Source organism: Cervus canadensis, chromosome 2 (genome assembly GCF_019320065.1).
Source record: "Cervus canadensis isolate Bull #8, Minnesota chromosome 2, ASM1932006v1, whole genome shotgun sequence".
In the NCBI taxonomy this organism is placed as follows: Eukaryota; Metazoa; Chordata; class Mammalia; order Artiodactyla; family Cervidae; genus Cervus; species Cervus canadensis.
Genome location: NC_057387.1, coordinates 56,586,598 through 56,604,648, shown reverse-complemented (window position 1 = coordinate 56,604,648; position 18,051 = coordinate 56,586,598). Strand labels below are relative to the sequence as shown.

The window sequence follows — 18,051 nt, the reverse complement described above, 5'->3', positions numbered from 1 at the left end:
TTCTCATTAAAGGAGGTAAACTTTGCAAGGAAGCAACCACTGGCCAGACTCAGGCTGACAAGACAAGCAGCTGCTGTGCTTTTCATGAGGACTGAGGATCAGGATCCTCTGCTATGTTAACCTGCCTCTTCCATCATCATGCTTCAGAGGCCTTCAGTGTTTCACCTCCCGTGATCTTCCTGGAAATGAACCCCAAGCAGTCAGCAGTCACTCACCACATTCATCCCCGATGGCAAGACTACAGGCTACCCCCAGCCCGAACACAGGACCCTTTTAGGCACTTCTAGGTCACAGCAGCTGAGAGAGAAAAAGAATGGCCACATCCCTAAATCTCCATAGGGTAGGCTCCGCCCTTCCATGTGATAGAAGCAGGCCAGGAAAGTGAGCATCCCCTAAACCACCTTAGAAAATGGCAGGTTCAGAAAGGGTAGTACAGTTGCCAAACGCAGCACGTCTTAGTTGATGTGAGAGCTTAGTTTCTTGGCTGTTATGGATGGAATGTTTGTCCCCCTCAAATTCATTTTAAAACCCTAACTCCCAGGGTGATGGTGTTTGGAAGTAGGGCCTTCAGGAGATAGATTTAGATGAGGTTTTGAGGCTGGAGCCCTCATGATGGGGTAAATGCCCTGGAAAGGGAGTTTGCTCTTTCTCTCTGTGTTATATGTGAGGATGTAGCACAAGGGCAGCCATCTGCAAGGGGGGAAGAGGGCCCTCACCAAGAGCCACATGTTGGCACTGTGATCTTGGACTTCCTGCCTCCTGACTGAGTAATAAAGCTCTGTTGTTTAGGCCACCTGATCCTTGGTGTCTTGTTACAGCAGCCTAAGCTGACTAAGACACGGACATTGATGCCAGACATGTCCACCATGACATGTGCTGACTTTCAGGGGAATGTCCATCTTCTTGGTATGGTCTCACAATACATTACTGGATATCCTGTTGTTGTAGCAACCAGACTCAGAGGTGGATTTCTAGCAGCATGTTCCTTTGGAAGAGGTCAGGCCATTGATTTGTCCAAAGTGCAGGAATGTCCCATGTTCCTGTGGTATGGAGGGGCAGCTGGATTAGCCGAGGGATCTTTGTGGAACCTCCTTTTCTCTATGCAAGCACACTGACACCTAATAATTATCTCCCCTAAGTTTCCCACTGGTGCAGTTATCACCATCAAGTTTTCCTCTGACCAACTTCTTTTGAGCTTCTGTGTGAGCCACAAGTACAGACCAAAAAAATTATCAAGAGGGAAGGCCTAGGCACCTGCCCAGCCCCCTCCACACCCGTGCACCAAGGATCCACTGTCAACAGTGTGTGTGTTTGGGGTCGTTTCCTGTTCTGGCCATTCTGTCATGACCAGTGACATGGCTCTCTGTCGGCCCACTGGCCTCATTAACATTGCCCCCCAGAGGACTCACTGGCCCATAAGAGGAGGAGACACTGGGATCCCTTCCTAGACAAGGCAGTGATTACAGCTATTGCCAACACTGTCTCTCATTCCCACCAACATGGTGGTGTGGTGGCTCTTTTCCTAAGCGTCTTCCAGCATTCAAACCTCTTAGGCTGTGATGTGAAGGACATGAGTGAGGGTCATGACTCCTGGTTTCTTTCCTTCTGATCAACTCATGGTCATTAGAAGACCCTGCAGGGTTGGCCTTTCTGGGACTCAGATTTCTATGATGAATGTTGAGTTAAACAAGCCAAATATTGCTCAAGTTCCTGCTTTAAGAGTCAGGTGTTACCTTTCAACTGGCCTTCATGAAGTAAGCTTTCAATGCACAACACAAGGCACAGCTAGATGATAAAAAGTTGGCACTTGCCCAGGGATGTGAGGCACCTGCTTTTCAAGAGTCAAAGGTAACTTACTTTCCTAATAGTTTAGTTTTTAAGAAAGAACTTCTTGACTAATTCATTCAGAGGCACCTCCACCTTCCTTACATAGAACATTTAGGATAAAGTTTATTTTGTTAAACTCTGAAGGCTAACTGAGAAGCTACTGATGGTGCTTTCAGTTGCAAATTAAGTCCTTCACAGCAAGTTCATCACTCCCACTGGACCCTACCTGCCTGTTGTAGGGCAGTCACTTCATATCTTCTTTATCTGACTCACACACTCAGCATGTATGTGGAGAAAATGGAAATGGAGAGCTGCCATTCAGTCACTGTCACATAACTCATATTGTTCAGATCCACAAACTCACAAGTGAGCGACATCAGTGAATCTGTTTCTGGAATAATATGTATCACTAAGATCATTTTTTTCTCAGAGTATCATGACAAAATAACATGCAACTCATGGTGACTAATTTTACTCCATTATCTTCTCACATCCCCCAAACCATGTGACTGAAACAGTATTTTACTGTAAAATGTCCAATTGATTGTTAAAGCTGTTCATCTGAAATGCCAAGACTGATAGTTCTTTTCAGATGGCTTATTACTAACTTTTGATAATGTTCCTGAGGCCACTGACTTACTAACTATAAATAAAATAATTTATTGCTACAAATTGCCAAGTAACAGTAACTTCCTCAGATGGAGCAGTAAAGTGGACAGGCCAATCAGAGCAACTCTGAGCCCTACTCTGTGTCCTAAGTTGTGGTCAGATGGACTTCAGCTGTAGTGATTGTAGACAGACACTTCTAATCAGATCCAAGACAAATCCAGGTTTGTGGAGGCGGGGGGAGAAAGCGATTAAGATTATACAATTATAAAAGCCTTCTTTTGTAATAAAAGTACAAAATTATGATACAAATTTGCTTAGACAAAATTTAAACTTCATTAGCTTCATGTTAAATCCAGTTCTGAATTAGGCCAGTTAAAATCCCACAAAATGGAAATAACTTTTATTACCTTGTCAGCATATTATAATACCTAGAAGTATTCAAGGTGCTTTGACACATGATATTTCTCAACAGTTGAAGGCTTCTGAAATGCTTAGACTATTTTGTAGCATAATGAACAGGGGAAATGGCAACTCAAACTCTGCTCATATGTCCTTTAAGCCCACAAAAATTTTGAAAAGAAAGAGTTAAAAAAACAAATGGGTAATGTTAGCAATAAGAAAACATCCAAGAGAATGGAAAGCAAAACTGATAAGAAACTTCTGAATTTTTTGATTGAATGAAATAGAATAGATTTCTATAAACCAAAACCCCAAATGATTTTTACATCATTTGTTTGAAATGAGAAGTTATAAGATAGCCAGGTACATGGTGCTTCTTTGGCTTATTCATGTGTTCAGTTGTTTCTATAGTAGTTATAGCTTTTTCTAAAACTTATGAAAATAAATATAAAACTATTAAAGTAAAATAATGGTCATTATTACAAGTATTATTTTACTTTAATAAGGCCACCCGAAAGCCTTGTAGGTATAAGAATCATTTGAAGGAGGCACAGAAGATTCTAGGCAGAAGGGGGATTAGATACAATGGTATGGGGACATGAAAAAATATAATTTATCTTGAAAACTCCTAGTACCTTAAAGTAAGACATGTGGAGCAGGGAATCCCTGAGGATAAAACTGAAAGATAAATAGGGGTCCAGAGTCTGTTTGCCTGAGAGGGAATAGGAACCACTGGAGGGTATTGAGTGGGGAGTACCATGATGAAATTTGTGTTTTTCAAAGACCAGTCTATTGTCAACATTGGAAAAAAGGAGACAAAACACAGGAAAGCTGTAATTGTTCCACTGGGGATGGAAAGGAAGAAACATTAGGAAGTCTAGGGAAGATGGTCGAAAGAATTTAGTGGATCAATGGCAATGGAGGGTGAAGATTTGTCCTGTCTCAGTTCTCTGCCTTAGCACCAGGATTGAGCTCACTACTCAAGATGGGACAGGGAAGAGGGTTGGGTGATGACTGCTAGATTTCTAGATTGGTTAGTTGCAAAATCGTCCAGAACATCTATGAGAGGTCAGTTATTTATTTATTTTTTAACTTTTTATTTTATATTGGGGTAGAGCTGATTAACAATGAATGTTGTGACAGTTTCAGGTGAATAGCAGAGGGGCTCAACCATACATATGCATGTACTCATTCTCCCCAAACTCCCCTCCCATCCAAGCTGCCACATTACATTAAGCAGAGTTCTATATGCTACACAGTTAGGTCCTTGTTGGTATAGCAGTGTATACATCCATCCCAAACACCCTAACTATCCCTTCTTCTTAGCCTTCCCTCTGGGCAATCATAAGTTCATCTCTAAGTCTGTGAGTTTCTTTCTGTTTTGTATGGGTCATATATATTATTTCTTTTTATATTCCACATATAAAGGATATCATATATTTCTCCTTCTCTGTCTGACTTCTTCTCTCAGTAGGACAATCTCAAGGTCCATCCATGGTGCTGCCAATGGCATTATTTCTTTCCTTTTTATGGCTGAGTAATAGTCCATTGTGTATATGTACCACATCTTCCTTATCCATTCGAGAGGTCAGTTTTAAGAGGAATAAATGGATGGATCTAGAGATTGACCCAGCAGGTCAGCTGATGACAGTAGGGTTTCACTGGAGCTGAGGGGAGGCCTGGGAGATGGAGGACACTTTCCTCCAAGTAGAGGAGTGAATGGGAGGCAAGTGGAGGGAGAAGCAGCAGTGGGAGGGTTGTATAGACATGAGGGCTCTTTTCTAAGAGAGAATACTTATTTAGATGCAGTGAAGTAGCCAAAAAAATTGGATAGTTAAAAATAGATTGAACTTTAGAACAGTTCAAGGAAGCAAAATCCCTGAGGATAAGGAAAGGGGTGAGATCAGAGGGTGGAGGGACAAGGAAATGGAGAAATTTGAACCCTCCTGCATCACTGGTGGGAATGTAAAAAGGTGCAGCTGCTACAGAAAACAGTTCTGGCAGTTCTTCAAAAGGTTAGGCATATAATCACCATGTACCTAGTCCTGTCCAACTCTTTGTGACCTTGTGAACTGCAGCCCGCCTGGCTTCTCTGTCCATGGGATTATTTCCAGGCAAGAATACTGCAGTGGATTGCCATTTCCTCTTCCATGGGATCTTGCTGACCCAGGGATTGAACCCATGTCTCCTGCATTGTAGGTGGATTCTTTACCACTGAGCTATCAAGAAAGCCTTGAAGAAAAAGAAATCACCATATGACCCAGCAATTCCACACAAAAGAACTGAAAAGAGGGACTCAAATAGATAATTGTACAAAAATGTTCATTGCAGCGTTACTCACAATAACCAAAAGGTAGAAATAACCCAAGTGTCCATGCACAGATGAATGGATAAATAAAATGTGGTCTAGAACATACAAGGCTTCCCTGGTGGTTTTAGCAGTAAAGCAGTGCAGGAGACATGGGTTGGATCCCCGGGTTGGGAAGTTCCCCTGGAACAGGAAATGGCAACCTCCACTCCCCCCAGTATTCTTGCCTAGGAAATCCCATCAACAGAGGAACCTGACAGGCTACAGTCCATGGGGCAGCAAAAGAGTCAGACATGACTCAGCAACTAAACTACCACCATCATGGAACATACAAAGGAATGTTATTCATTCATAAGAAAGAATGAAATTCTGATACAAGTTGCAAGGTTAATGAACTTTGAAAATATGATGCTCAGTGAAATAGGCCAGTCAAATATTGTATGATTCCATTTATATGAGATATCTTAAATAGGCAAATTCATAGACACACAAGCAGGTTAGGGATTATCAAGGGCTAGTAGGGAAGGAAGGGGTTACTGATTCATAGGGTTTCTCTTTGGTGATGGAGGAGTTTAAAAATTAGTGGCAATCATTGCATAACATTGTGAATATAACTAATGCCACCACTAAATTGTACACCTAAAAATAGTTAAAATTGTCTCTTTTGTGTTATATATATTTTACTGGGCTTCCCCCGTGGCTCAGACAGGTAATCTGCCTGCAATGCAGGAAACTCAGGTTTGATCCCTGGGTTGGGAAGATCCCCTGAAGAAGGGAATAGCGACCCACTCCAGTATTCTTGCCGGGAGAATTCCACGGGCAAAGGAGCCTGGTGGGCTACAGTCCATGGGGTCACAAAGAGTCGGACACAACTGAGTGACTAACACTTTCACTTTCTTTCATATTTTACCACAATAGAATGTAATGTCAAGTTATATACATGACGATTCAACTTGGTTGATAAAATATTCAACTATTATATTTTAAAAAAGAACATAAAGGGATTAATTCTGATCAAGCCTGGTACATCTTCCTCTGTCCTTCCTGTGCTCTGGGAGCAAGGAAAGCATGTGTGCAGAAACAGCTGAGATGTTCCTTTCCCTCGGGGACATTCAGGGAGTTCCTGACAGTTTCTGGTTTTTTTTTGCTAACCAAGAGGCAAGCTCCTCTGCTTAGAGTGGGTAGGATGGGTAGAGGTTTAAAAAGGAGCTAGAGGAGAGAGTAGTGAAGTTAAGAATGGCCACCAAGAGGAAAAGGAAAGGGAGCTGAGCAAGGGTAAATACAAGAACTGTTGATATATTCTCCTGACCCAGTCAAGACTGGTATACTGCACATGTTTAGTGTTCATCTTCATGGTTTCTTGATTCCCACCCCCACCCTCATCCCCACTGCACCAGGTATAGGAATCAGAGAACCTGGATTGATTGCTAAACTGTTCCTGATGGAGTGTTCATGGCATGGGCACAGCGGAGGACTCAACTAAAGAGGGTGATTCGAGAGAGCATGTAAAAAGAATGGTTCCCAGGCCCACCCAAAGGGTGCAGACTTGATACAAAAGAGGAGTCAGCAGGTGACACATTACCCTGGAGAAAGAGAAACTGAGATGAAAAAGTGGATTTAATGGGAGGGAGTAGTGAGAGATAGATTAGGATATTGGACTTTGAGTGTTACAGAGGTGGGTCTCTTCTGGCTGATGACATAGGAGTAGGTAAAGTGATCGAAATGGTTGGTGTACTAAGAGCAGACATCATGAAAATGGGTATAATAGCTTAACTACAATAGAAGGTTTTTACTTTATAAATAGTCTAAGGAGATTGGTTGGGGGTGTTCTGCTTCACTGTAATTCAAGGTCCTAGGCTGATGGGAGCTCTGTCATCTTCAGCTGGACGCTTTCAAGATCACCTGGGAACTGACATACAGTTGGTGTAAGGATAAAGAGCAAGAAGGAGCACACGTGGGTGGTTCTATGGGTCATGCTGAAGAGAGGTCATCCTTTCACTTGTCATTGGCCAGAATGTGGTCACACGGCCACACCCAACTGCAAGAAAGTCTGGAAAATGTGTAGTTGTGTGCCCTGGGGAAAAGATCAGCCTTGCTACACTTGAGCTTTAAAGCCATTCTTTAAAGCATTGGCTGTTGCAACACTGATACTCAGTTCTATCTTTTAAGCCCAGAGAGGCTAACTTTAAGAGAACAGCTGAAGTGAAGAAGCCATATCTGACTGTACGTGGAAGGCTTCACTTCTAATGCTGTTCCTTCAATCTGTTCTTTCTTATCTGGCCAGAAATCTCTGTAACCTAGTTTCCTCATTTGATGACATGAGTTTCGTTCCTTTCCTTCATCAGAAACGTGTACATGATTTTTTTGTGTAATAGAGCCCCTTTATCACCCGCTTTATACCAGAAGCAGATATCCACAAGGAAATATCCATTACATTACTGAAGGCATTAGCCTGCAGAATGAGCCAACATCGATTTTGTGTTTGATATAAATGATACAGGGCTTCCCTAGTAGCTCAGCTGGTAAAGAATCCTCCTTCCATTCAGGAGACCCCGGTTCGGTTCCTGGGTCAGAAAGATCACCTAGAGAAGGGACAGGCTACCCACTCCAGTATTCTTGGGCTTCCCTGGTGGCTCAGGTGGTAAAGAATCTGCCTGTGATGTGGAAGACCTGGGTTCAATCCCTGGGTTGGGAAGATTCCCTGGAGAAGGGCATGGCAAACCACTCCAATATTCTTGCCTGGAGAATTCCCTTGGACAGAGAAGTCTGGCAGGCTACAGTCCACATAGTCACAAATAGTCGGACATGACTGAGTGACTAAGCACAGCACATAAATAATATAAATGCAACACCTCATTTGTTAAAGTAACAGCTTCTGACTGTTACTTTAATGAATGAGATAGATTTCTTTGTGAGCCACACATTTTCTGTTAACAAGCTGCTCAGTGTTTTTTAACTAGATGAAGTCCCTCCAATATGTATACTGTCCACCCCCAATTTTCCACCAATAGGATTGCAAGACAAGCACAGCATCAGCTGATAGTCACTGGCTGATAGTGTTGAGTCATAATCAACTCCACCCATGCTGGGCTGCAGACAGCAGGGCGGCAGTGGGGACAGTGTAGAGGATATCAGCCCCAAAGAGGAATTCTTCCTCAAGAAGGTTCTTGTTCCAAGAACCATGTAATAAGACTCAAAAGGCCTTAGTGTAGACTTCCATAGCTCACCATCTTCCTTTCTGAAGTTATATGGAAATTCTTCAGACAATAAACTCTGTCTTGGTGAGGAAGAGTCCTTTAAAGAAACATGGTGAATTACTACAAAGTCCTAGGCGTGCCTCACAATGCTTCCTCCTCTGATATTAAGAAGGCCTATCACCAGTTAGCTCTTCGGGTCCACCCAGACAAGAACTCAGAAAACCGGGAGGCAGCTGAGGAGAAGTTCAAACAAATAGCAGAGGCCTATGCGGTCTTGTCAGATGCCGAGAAACGGGACAACTATGACAACACCAGAAGGCACTGCATCAAAAGGGAAAACAGAAGAGATGGCAGGGACAAGGATTATTTGAAGAAGGAGCTGCGCTTTGCAAGGCCACGCTGTGACTTTCAAAGCATCTTTGAAGATCAAGACTTCTTCTCAGGAAACTGTTTTCCCACTGACAGTGTGGGAGGGGCCAGGAGATTCCGCTCCTCCTTCTTTGATGTGACCCCCATCCTGGACACAGGATTTTCTACTTTTGTATCCCTGGGCTCTGGGCCGAATTCCCCTTCCTCCAAGACATTTGTACCCTTCATAAGCAGTGGAATGGGAAACTTCAAACTGGTCACCACTTATAGCCAGGTAGTGAATGGCAAGAAAGTAGTTATAAAGAAAGTTCTAGAAAATGTGAGCCAGAAGACCAAAATGGGAAAAGACCACCTATTTCATCAGATTCCTCCACGCCATGGGTAAGGAGTTGCTGCCGTGTTCTTTGATAGGGAGACTTTGCTGTGAGGCTGGTGTGTCTGGTGCTGATCCCAGACAGAACTGGAATCTGAGAATGTGTTGAAATGGAATGGACAGGGTCTGAGTGAGTGAGTGAAAGTCACTCAGTTGTGTCTGACTTTTTGAGACCCCATAGGCTATACTCCATGGAATTCTCCAGGCCAGAATACTGGAGTGAGTAGCCTTTCCCTTCTCCAGCAGATCTTCCTGACCTATGAATCTAACTAGGGTCTCCTGCATTGCAGGGCAGGGTCTAATTGGTCTAGATTTCTCATTTCACAGAAGAAAGGACTGATGGGCCAAATGCTCCACAAGGAGGAACTAGGAAGCCACAGTTTGCTTCCAGCCCAAGTCTTCTGCTTCTAAACTAAAACTCTTTCCCCCTGTACTCTATCTGGGACAGTAGAGACCTCCACAAATATGGCCTTCTGAGAGGTGTACAGAGTCCTACCATCACAAATCCCCCGACTTCTCTTTCTGACTTTTTATTCTACCCTACCTTCCTGTTAGCCATTGCCTCTGTCTTGATGGCCCTCTTCTCTTCTGACCTCATCTCCTTTCTCTCCATACATTTCCAGTGGACTATATCACAATTAGGCTTAGTTGAAAGAGTCACCTATATATAGATTAATGTTGTTACAGTGAAAAGTAAATGGGTAAAGACTGCTTAAATATGTTTTTAAAAATAGCCAGCATTTTATCTAATGCTCAGTAGAAGTCAGGAATTCCACTTCACATGTGTGATCTCAATAATCTTTTCAGCAGTAGAGTACTGCTTTCCCCCATCATACAAATAAGGAAATGAGGCTTAGAGAGATTAAGTAACCTGCCCCAGGCCCCACCTAATCAGCAATAAGATAGTGGCTTACTCTAAAATACAGGCTTATCTACTGAGCTGTAACATCTATGGATTCTACTCATTTATTTTTAGATCTAGGTTCTTGCCCTCATTGGAAATTTACACCTGTCATCTCTAAATCTTACTTCCATGCATGGGTATTTCAGGAACTTAAGTAGACAAGTATTTTGAGTCTTATTTCCCAGCAGGCACTTGGTTATTCTAACAAGAAAACGGAAGCAATGTAAAAAGTTTCACTGAAACTAACAAATGATTACCACTTAACACAGAAACAAAAACAAAATCCCAAGGTGTGAATTATATTTTTGTTTTGGATTAAGACAAAATCATGGGATGTTTTTGTTTGTCTAACTGGATCTGGTCACACTCCAACTCCTTCATTTATATACCACTACACTCCAGAGGAGCATTTCCTTGTGGAAAGTTACTGATGGAGTCTGCATTAGAAACCTCCGTCTTCTGATTTCCAGTCTCATGTCATTCTAGTATACTGTGCTGACTGGCAAAATTTGGGCTTCATTTGCCTTGCAAGCTTTTATAGAAGTTATATAACAAATGAATTAGCTTTCTTAATCTAATCTAAAATAGGGAACTTTCCTATGTTTGTGATTTTTATAAGACACATTTTTATGTAGTCTTTTAACTTTTTTAATCTCAGTGGATTTTCTGAACTTGAACAAGAATATGCCTGCATCCCATTGGCAAAGGGTAGCTTTCGGGCAGGGAGAACACTTCCAGAAAGGAAGGAGAAGGTGGGTTTGGAATGGGAACACATCCCATTTCTTTCAAAACTTATACTTTTCCACTTAGTAATCATTGAGAACATCCTGTATGTCAGACACTGTGCTAGGTGCCTTACATGAATCATTTTTTAACCTCCCAAATCCTTCAGGGGTTTATTTCCATTTTACAAGCTTGGAAACTGAGGCTCCGGGAAGTTAAGTCCCTTACCCAGAGCCACACAATAAGTTGTGGAGACAGAGTTCAGACTGCAGTTTGTTTGACCTGAAAGATCCCATTTCCATTATGCCGTCTCCACTCCCTTTCAGTTGAGCTGCAATAGTTTTGGTTTAAGTTTTGTTATACATATGAATTCTGTTCATTTCAAAAATTTTTAAATGAGAAATTCCAGATGGAGTCGTCTTTTACAAACCCTCATCCGAGGTGAACTGCAGTGTGGCTACCAAACAAAGGAAAATCAAATTGGAGCGTGAAACATAATTTTCCATTTTGTCTTAAATAAAATCCAAATTTCAGCATTTTTCACAGACGTACTTGGCTTTTGACAGAAATGCTGAGTTGTAGAAGGACTTTTTGCCAACAAAGATATAAAAAATTTCATTTTCAGTTAGTCAAGGAAGTTTTCTTGTATAGAAATGAAAGCAGTGTCATCTCTTCCTGGTGCCTGTTTAAAATATGTGGTAAGTTGCTGCTGCTGCTGCTAAGTCGCTTCAGTCGTGTCCGACTCTGTGCGACCCCATAGACGGCAGCCCACCAGGCTCCCCCGTCCCTGGGATTCTCCAGGAAAGAACTCTGGAGTGGGTTGCCATTTCCTTCTCCAATGCATGAAAGTGAAAAGTGAAAGTGAAGTTGCTCAGTCGTGTCCGACTCTTAGTGACCCCGTGGACTGCAGCCCACCAGGCTACTCCATCCATGGGATTTTCCAGGCAAGAGTACTAGAGTGGGGTGCCATTGCCTTGTGGTAAGTTAAGTATAAGCAAACAGCAGTAAAGGAAAAATGGAGAGCAGGGAAGGCTTTGCTGTTGTGTGAAGCATCCCCAGCAAATCCCTACTCATCTCAGGGCATGAGGTAGAGCATGAGCTTTGCTGTAACCTGTGGTTCAGATTCCTGTGACCTCACAATGCCCAGAGCTGCTGCTGCTGCAGTTTCCAGGGGTCAGGGGTCATTTACCAACTCTCAGGCTTGTAGGTTTTGCTGATGGACAGTCTTTGGGATTGCTAGCTGCCTAAACAGAAAATAATTAAGATTGGAAAGTCAGTTCCTATGTCCTTAAATAATTGTAAAATGAGGGCCCTGATCTGTCCAGGAATACTGACCAGTGATGATGTAACTCCTAGCTCAGGGAGCACTTGCAAGAATGGTATCTCATGAAATCCTCTCAAAACTCAATATTCCATATTATCGGCTGAGGAGATAGCAGAGGAAAAGACTTGCCTAAGGTCACAAAGTGGGTGTTTCTTCAATGCTGTTTCTCCCACACAGTCACACATTCAGAGCACATCTTCCTCACAGCCTGGCAATATACATGAGAGGCTTTGGAGGAATGGCCCTCCTGGGGACAGTGTGGGAGGGAGTCACAATTTTACATAGCTGCAGGTGCACACGGTGTCTCCTTGTCTGCCCATTGGTGGTGGGGAGGGGGGCGGGTAAAATCACGTATAGCTGTGTGGAGTTTACTGAGCATGCGCAGCTGGTCCAGCCATGAACCCAGGTTTCCTTAGAACTAGCTTAGCGTCGGAGAAGGCAATGGCACCCCACTCCAGTACTCTCGCCTGGAAAATCCCATGGATGGAGGAGCCTGGTGGGCTGCAGTCCATGGGGTCGCTAAGAGTTGGACACGACTGAGCGACTTCACTTTCACTTTTCACTTTCATGCATTGGAGAAGGAAATGGCAACCCACTCCAGTGTTCTTGCCTGGAGAATCCCAGGGACAGAGGAGCCTGGTGGGCTGCCATCTTTGGGGTCACACAGAGTCGGACACGACTGAAGTGACTTAGCAGCAGCTTAGCGTCGCCTCACAATGACAAAGATAAGGTTGTATTCAGCACTCTTCTCAGTGCTTCTTTTCCAAAGGTTTCAAACTACTTTCTATATTTGGGGTCCTCATCTCTTTCACCAGAAGCTTGCTTTTACATCATTTCAGTTTTGTAGTCTCCATAGTAGAAGTCCGCGGGGTTGGGTACGTGAGAGGAGGGGGTCCGTGGACTGTAAGGAGAATCCGGAAGGGAATTTCCGGTGGGCACAGCCCTGCCCCTCGCTGCCTTATCTGGATTCTTGAGGCGCCACTAAGACGAAGCAGGTAGCATGAGAATTGATATTCGGATTGAAGCAGGATGTTTCTCCTTTTAAAGGGCAGGAAAGAAGTTCTCGGAGAGTCGTTTTTCCAATGCCCACTGTTCTGATTGAAAAGGTTTCAGAAAACCTGCCTCTGGTCCCCATTGGTCCATCTAGACAACACATATTTACTTCTAAGTGTCAAGAGAAACAGAAGTGAGTTATGAAAAGAACATGGGCTTTGGCTGTAGGCAGATGGGAATTCAAATTCTGTGCCATTCTTTCGTAACTTCTGGGCAAGCTAACTTTTTGCCTTTATCCTTGGTTTGCCTATAAAATTAAGTTGATAATTCCCGCCTGTCCTAATTTATGGAGTGATTTTTGGAATTAAATAGACAAAAATTCTTCTTAAACTTCAATAATATTTTATAAATGCAAAGTATCATTCTTCCTTTCAGAAGCTTCGTCTTTGGTCCTTCAGGGTACATACTCCAGGCTTGCTGTCATTTTTTTAAGATGTGACATGTGTGATGTGATCTTGAAAACAAGATCAGCTATAGATTATATTTAGCTCCAAAATAAATGGTGAAGATGGAAGATAAAAATAGAAGATTACATTTGGGGCACTAGTTTTAAAAAAAAATAGTAATGTTTTTAGTGTGGAGACAAAAACGTCTTCCTTTGACCTTCCGTTTTTCTTCATTATCCTTGAACTTTTCGACTTACATGTTGGCTTTACCTTCTGCTTCCATTATAGGAAATTGACGGAAAATCCCTGCTACTGATGACAAGAAATGATGTGTTGACAGGACTTCAGTTAAAACTGGGGCCTGCTCTGAAAATCTACGAGTATCATGTAAAACCTCTGCAGACAAAGCATTTAAAGCACAACTCTTCCTAGTAGTCAAATTGGGGTCTTGGACCTCAAAAAATACATAATGACAGAATTTGGTTTCATGTGATGAAACTTTGTAAACAGAATACATACATGTGTATATGTAAAGAATTTCAATCAAATGAAACGTTATCCTATGGGATAGACTAGGCAATCCATCAGCTAACCTGAACTCAGCCAGGAGGAGTGAGGACACGCGAACAGGATGGTTTACCTTGTTGACCTAGTCAAATAGAGTGGTCTTTGATGAGATTAGATACCCTTCCCCACAAGGAGGGTTTTCTTCATAGATTACTTTCCCAAATTCCTTGAAAAAAGAACTGAATGGAATGAGCATCTTCCAGTTACAGGTGTAACTGACTGTAACAGGGAAGATCAAAAGCAAGAAAACTTGGGGAGGGGGATAAAAGAGAAAGGGATTGCACCTCCCTTGAAGTCCTCTGCTCCTTAGAGCTTGTGTTATTTGGATGGAATTGCCAACACCCTTTTTTATAGAGGGTCCTCCACTTGACCTTATTAAGGTTTCACTGGGATATGCTGCCATGTTGGAAATGGATGTACATCATGGCCCCTTTAGGAGCAGAACTGTAGCTCTGGAAAGAGAAACTCTGTTGTGTTTTGGGGATATCCATCTATCTTCAGTTAGCTTTCATTGGGGTTAATGGTATTTTCTGCATAGATCTGCTTTTAAATTGGTTCTTGATTTCTGAAGAAGACTTTTTTTTCACATTATGGTTTGTATTTATAATCGTTCCTGAAGAAATTTGCCAAGAGTTATAGATCAAAAAGCCTTGTTACCAGTACAGAATATTTTTCTATATATATATTCCTTCATGATGGTGTAATATTTTTTTAATTGCTCCGATGCTTTGTTTGATTTCTGATTTGAGTACTTGTTTTTAAGAACTTGAAAAAGTGGGCTTGCTACATCTCTGTTCAAAGAGACATTTGTTCAGTCTCTGTGTGTCAATGCCATATTGAACTGGTGCTTTGTGGTCACAATAAAGCATTGCTTAAGTTTATTCCCAGTGTATTTATTTTATGTCTTTTCAGTTTGGTGCCTCTTTGGTTGGGCTTCAAGTTCACTCCTTGAAACCATGGAGAGAAAGTTAAGCCTGCTTTAAAAAAATTAGTTATATATAGAGAAAACATATAGATCTATATGTAGATTTATCTTCTTTATAAACTGAATTGTCTAAGTCAGCCTATTCCTTACCTGTATCCTACAACTAACTTTATTATCATTTAGGGTATCATTTTAGCCAATGTTTGTCTGTTTTCTTCTTTTTTTGCTATAAGCCAGTGGGGGAAGGGGTATCATGAATTTTTTGAAATTCTGATGAAAACTTTGGACCTTCCCTCCAGATGAAAGCTCATATTCCCATATACAAAACATTGCAGAGTTGATGAACTCCCCAAAATTCCCTCTTCCCCCTCCTCAAGTTAAAGAGTCCTTATTTCAGAAAGTGTTATAATTCAATCTCCTATGGAGATGTTTTCTCTAAAGAAGAGAATGTCTAAATGAGTGAGGTTCAAAATTGTTTTCCAAATTAATTCAATTATAGAGTTTATGGCATGTTGTTTTTGTTTTTTTCATGGCTGCACCATGTGGCTTGGCTTGTAAAATCTTTGTTCCCCAGCCAGGACTTAAACCTGGGCCCTTGGAAATGAAAGCTCAGAGTCCTAACCACTGGACATCTAGTGAATTCCATGAAATGTAATGCTTTGTTTTGCATAAGTGGGAAAAGTGTTTAGGAAAGAGACATTCTCCATCCTGAAGTTCTCACAGTCTACAGTCTGTGAAAAGTCTACCACAGTCTACCAAAAGGCAAAATATAGTTAGGTACTGTGAAGTGTGATAGTGTTCAAAAATGAGGACTACACCTGCTAGAAACCTGCATTGGAAAGAAGTTACAGGAAATCAAATAGAAGTAAGATGGAAGGAAGAACTTAACCTCTCTGAAGGAGTTTTCCACAAGTGAAATAGTGATTGTGCTTAAACTCTCTCTACTTCAAAAGGATAGCATGAGGATATCCAAGCCCTCTTCTGTGCATCTATCTAATTCCTTCTGTATTAGTTTAGAAAGGATTTTACTGTGAATGATAAAAAATATTGCCTCCCTCAATCCCACCCTTCTTCTAATTCATGTAAACAAAACAGAAGCTTGCTTCTCTTTATGTGAATGTCCAGATAGAGGGACTAAGGGTGGTAAGGTCCTCCATGATTGTTAGGGACATAAGTCTCTCTTTTTGCTCATTAACACAGCTATTCATTCCCAGAATCATTTTACAGCCCAAGATGGCTGCTTCAGTTGTCACCATCACCACTTGAATTCCAACTAGTGGGGAGAAAAAAAAAGGAACATACATCCTTCCTTTAAGAACACTTCTAAGAAATTTAGTAGTATTACTTCCTCATATTTTTCTGTCCAAAATTCAGTCATACCTAAGCTACAACCAAGGCTTGAAATATCTCTTTTTCTTAGAGCCAATGGGCCCAATTAAAAGTCCCATTATTCTGTAGACAAGGGGAAAGGGATATTAGGGGACAACTTTCTGTTACCACTGTCAGCAAGCCATTGAACACTGGGAACAAATGACACTGAAAGTGTGTGTTTCTCTCTATGTGTTTTCTATATATTGTATTTTTCTCTAGGTTTGAACTTGGACTCACACTTCCTTCAGTCTCTGGGTATTTTTATCACAGTCCCCTTTCACAGCTATTGGAAACCTTGTTCACTACCCCCAACCTAACTCAACTAAGCTTTAGACCTGACTACTCTATAAATGCTTGTCAGGGAAAAAAATAATAAGAAGAAGAAAAATATCTTAATTGAAAAGCAAACTGGAAAAAATAAAATTATTTCTCAGTCTCTGTTGATAGCTTTCAGGCAAAATTAGCAAATTAAAGATAGTCTGCCTTTCTTATACCCAGAATAAAGGCCTATGACAGGCAGGCCTGAGAGCCTTAGCACTGTTAGGTGCTTTCATCCCTCCTCCTTCCCCCACCCCCACCCCCCATCTAGGGAAAAAACGGTGTGACCAAAATAGGCCATAGACACAGTCTGGAAGTACTTGAAATTCAGCAGGTAGACAGCCTTTGTCTCCAGACAGCTGTAAAACCAGAGATGTCTGATTCCTTTTCAGATCACACTGGATTTCTATTAATGTGATCTGGGTCTGCAACTAGCAGCAAATACACATGCTATGTAAGGAAGCACTTCACGAGCATAAGTGGGAATGAGTGTGCCTTGATGTCAATACATTTTGTGTGAGAACTGTTTAATGTTGAATTCTCAATCAGAGGGACAGACAAGATATAAGAATCATGGGAGATTTTAAAAAGTAATTGCCACTCCACCTCCCCTCCCCACATTTGAACCTTGGATTCAGACTCTATGAAGGAAATTTAATGAATTGATTTAAAGACAAGGTCACAAACTGGTTGCTTTTCAGTAGAGTCTAAGCCGATGTGTTTTCCTTTGGCTATTGCAGTATGTGTATATTTTTACAACCACATTTATGTTCTTATGTGGAGTGAAGTCGCTCAGTCGTGTCCAACTCTTTGCGACCCCATGGACAGTAGCCTACCAGGCTCCTCCATCCATGGGATTTTCCAGGCAAGATCCCGCATTGCAGGTAGACGCTTTACCGTCTGAGCCACCAGGGAAGTTCCCCTATGTTCTTATAGGTGAGGCTGAAAACTCCAATTTATTACAAGTTCTTTGATTCCCTAATATCTTGCAACCAACAGCTGCACACTTTTACATTAACTGTTTAGAACTTGATCTAAAGCAAAGAACACATAGAGAGAGCCTGCTTAGAGTAAGTTAACTCAGGAACTAGAAACTGCATGTAGATTTAGTTTAAAAGAAAACAAGCCAGCATATTACAATGTGAAGCAGGTTTAAGCATCATTTTTTGATGCTTAGTGGACAGGATGACAATGAAAAAGAAACCAATTGGCAGCAGTCTCTTCATTTTGTCCTTGACAAATATCCCATGTAAGCATGAATTTTGTCCCTCTGAGCCTAGCATACACCATCAGGGGCATACTGCTCTTCCACTGCACTAGTGAAATATATCTTTGAAGGAATTTAATTTGGAAAAGTCTAATGACCCTGAGTTGCCCAACCACTCTCATATTTAGAAG

The 18,051-nt window shown here is 41.7% G+C and overlaps 2 protein-coding genes across 5 annotated transcripts in view; both read left to right on the top strand.

Annotated features, from left to right (window-relative positions):
* SAMD13 (sterile alpha motif domain containing 13) overlaps nt 1-14,918 on the top strand; it is a 50,781-nt gene extending 35,863 nt beyond the window's left edge. For 2 of the 4 annotated variants that reach the window (XM_043460847.1, XM_043460845.1), the window contains one exon: nt 13,761-14,918. In XM_043460847.1, coding sequence (XP_043316782.1) covers nt 13,761-13,904 — 144 coding nt within the window. In that variant the 3' untranslated portion in view covers nt 13,905-14,918. Of the gene's footprint in view, nt 1-12; nt 799-13,760 lie in introns of those variants that run through there. The other 2 variants (XM_043460849.1, XM_043460846.1) reach the window with 1 other exon arrangement.
* Nucleotides 7,908-9,200, top strand: LOC122436771 (dnaJ homolog subfamily B member 6-like). Its single transcript, XM_043460840.1, has one exon. The coding sequence runs from the start codon at nt 8,450-8,452 to the stop codon at nt 9,092-9,094; it is 645 nt and encodes a 214-aa protein (XP_043316775.1). The 5' UTR covers nt 7,908-8,449; the 3' UTR covers nt 9,095-9,200.
* Nucleotides 14,919-18,051: the final 3,133 nt, after the last annotated feature.

What these genes read in the sequence shown, in the direction of transcription:
- LOC122436771 (XM_043460840.1), top strand. Translation starts at nt 8,450, where the DNA reads ATGGTGAATTACTACAAAGTCCTAGGCGTGCCTCACAATGCTTCCTCC.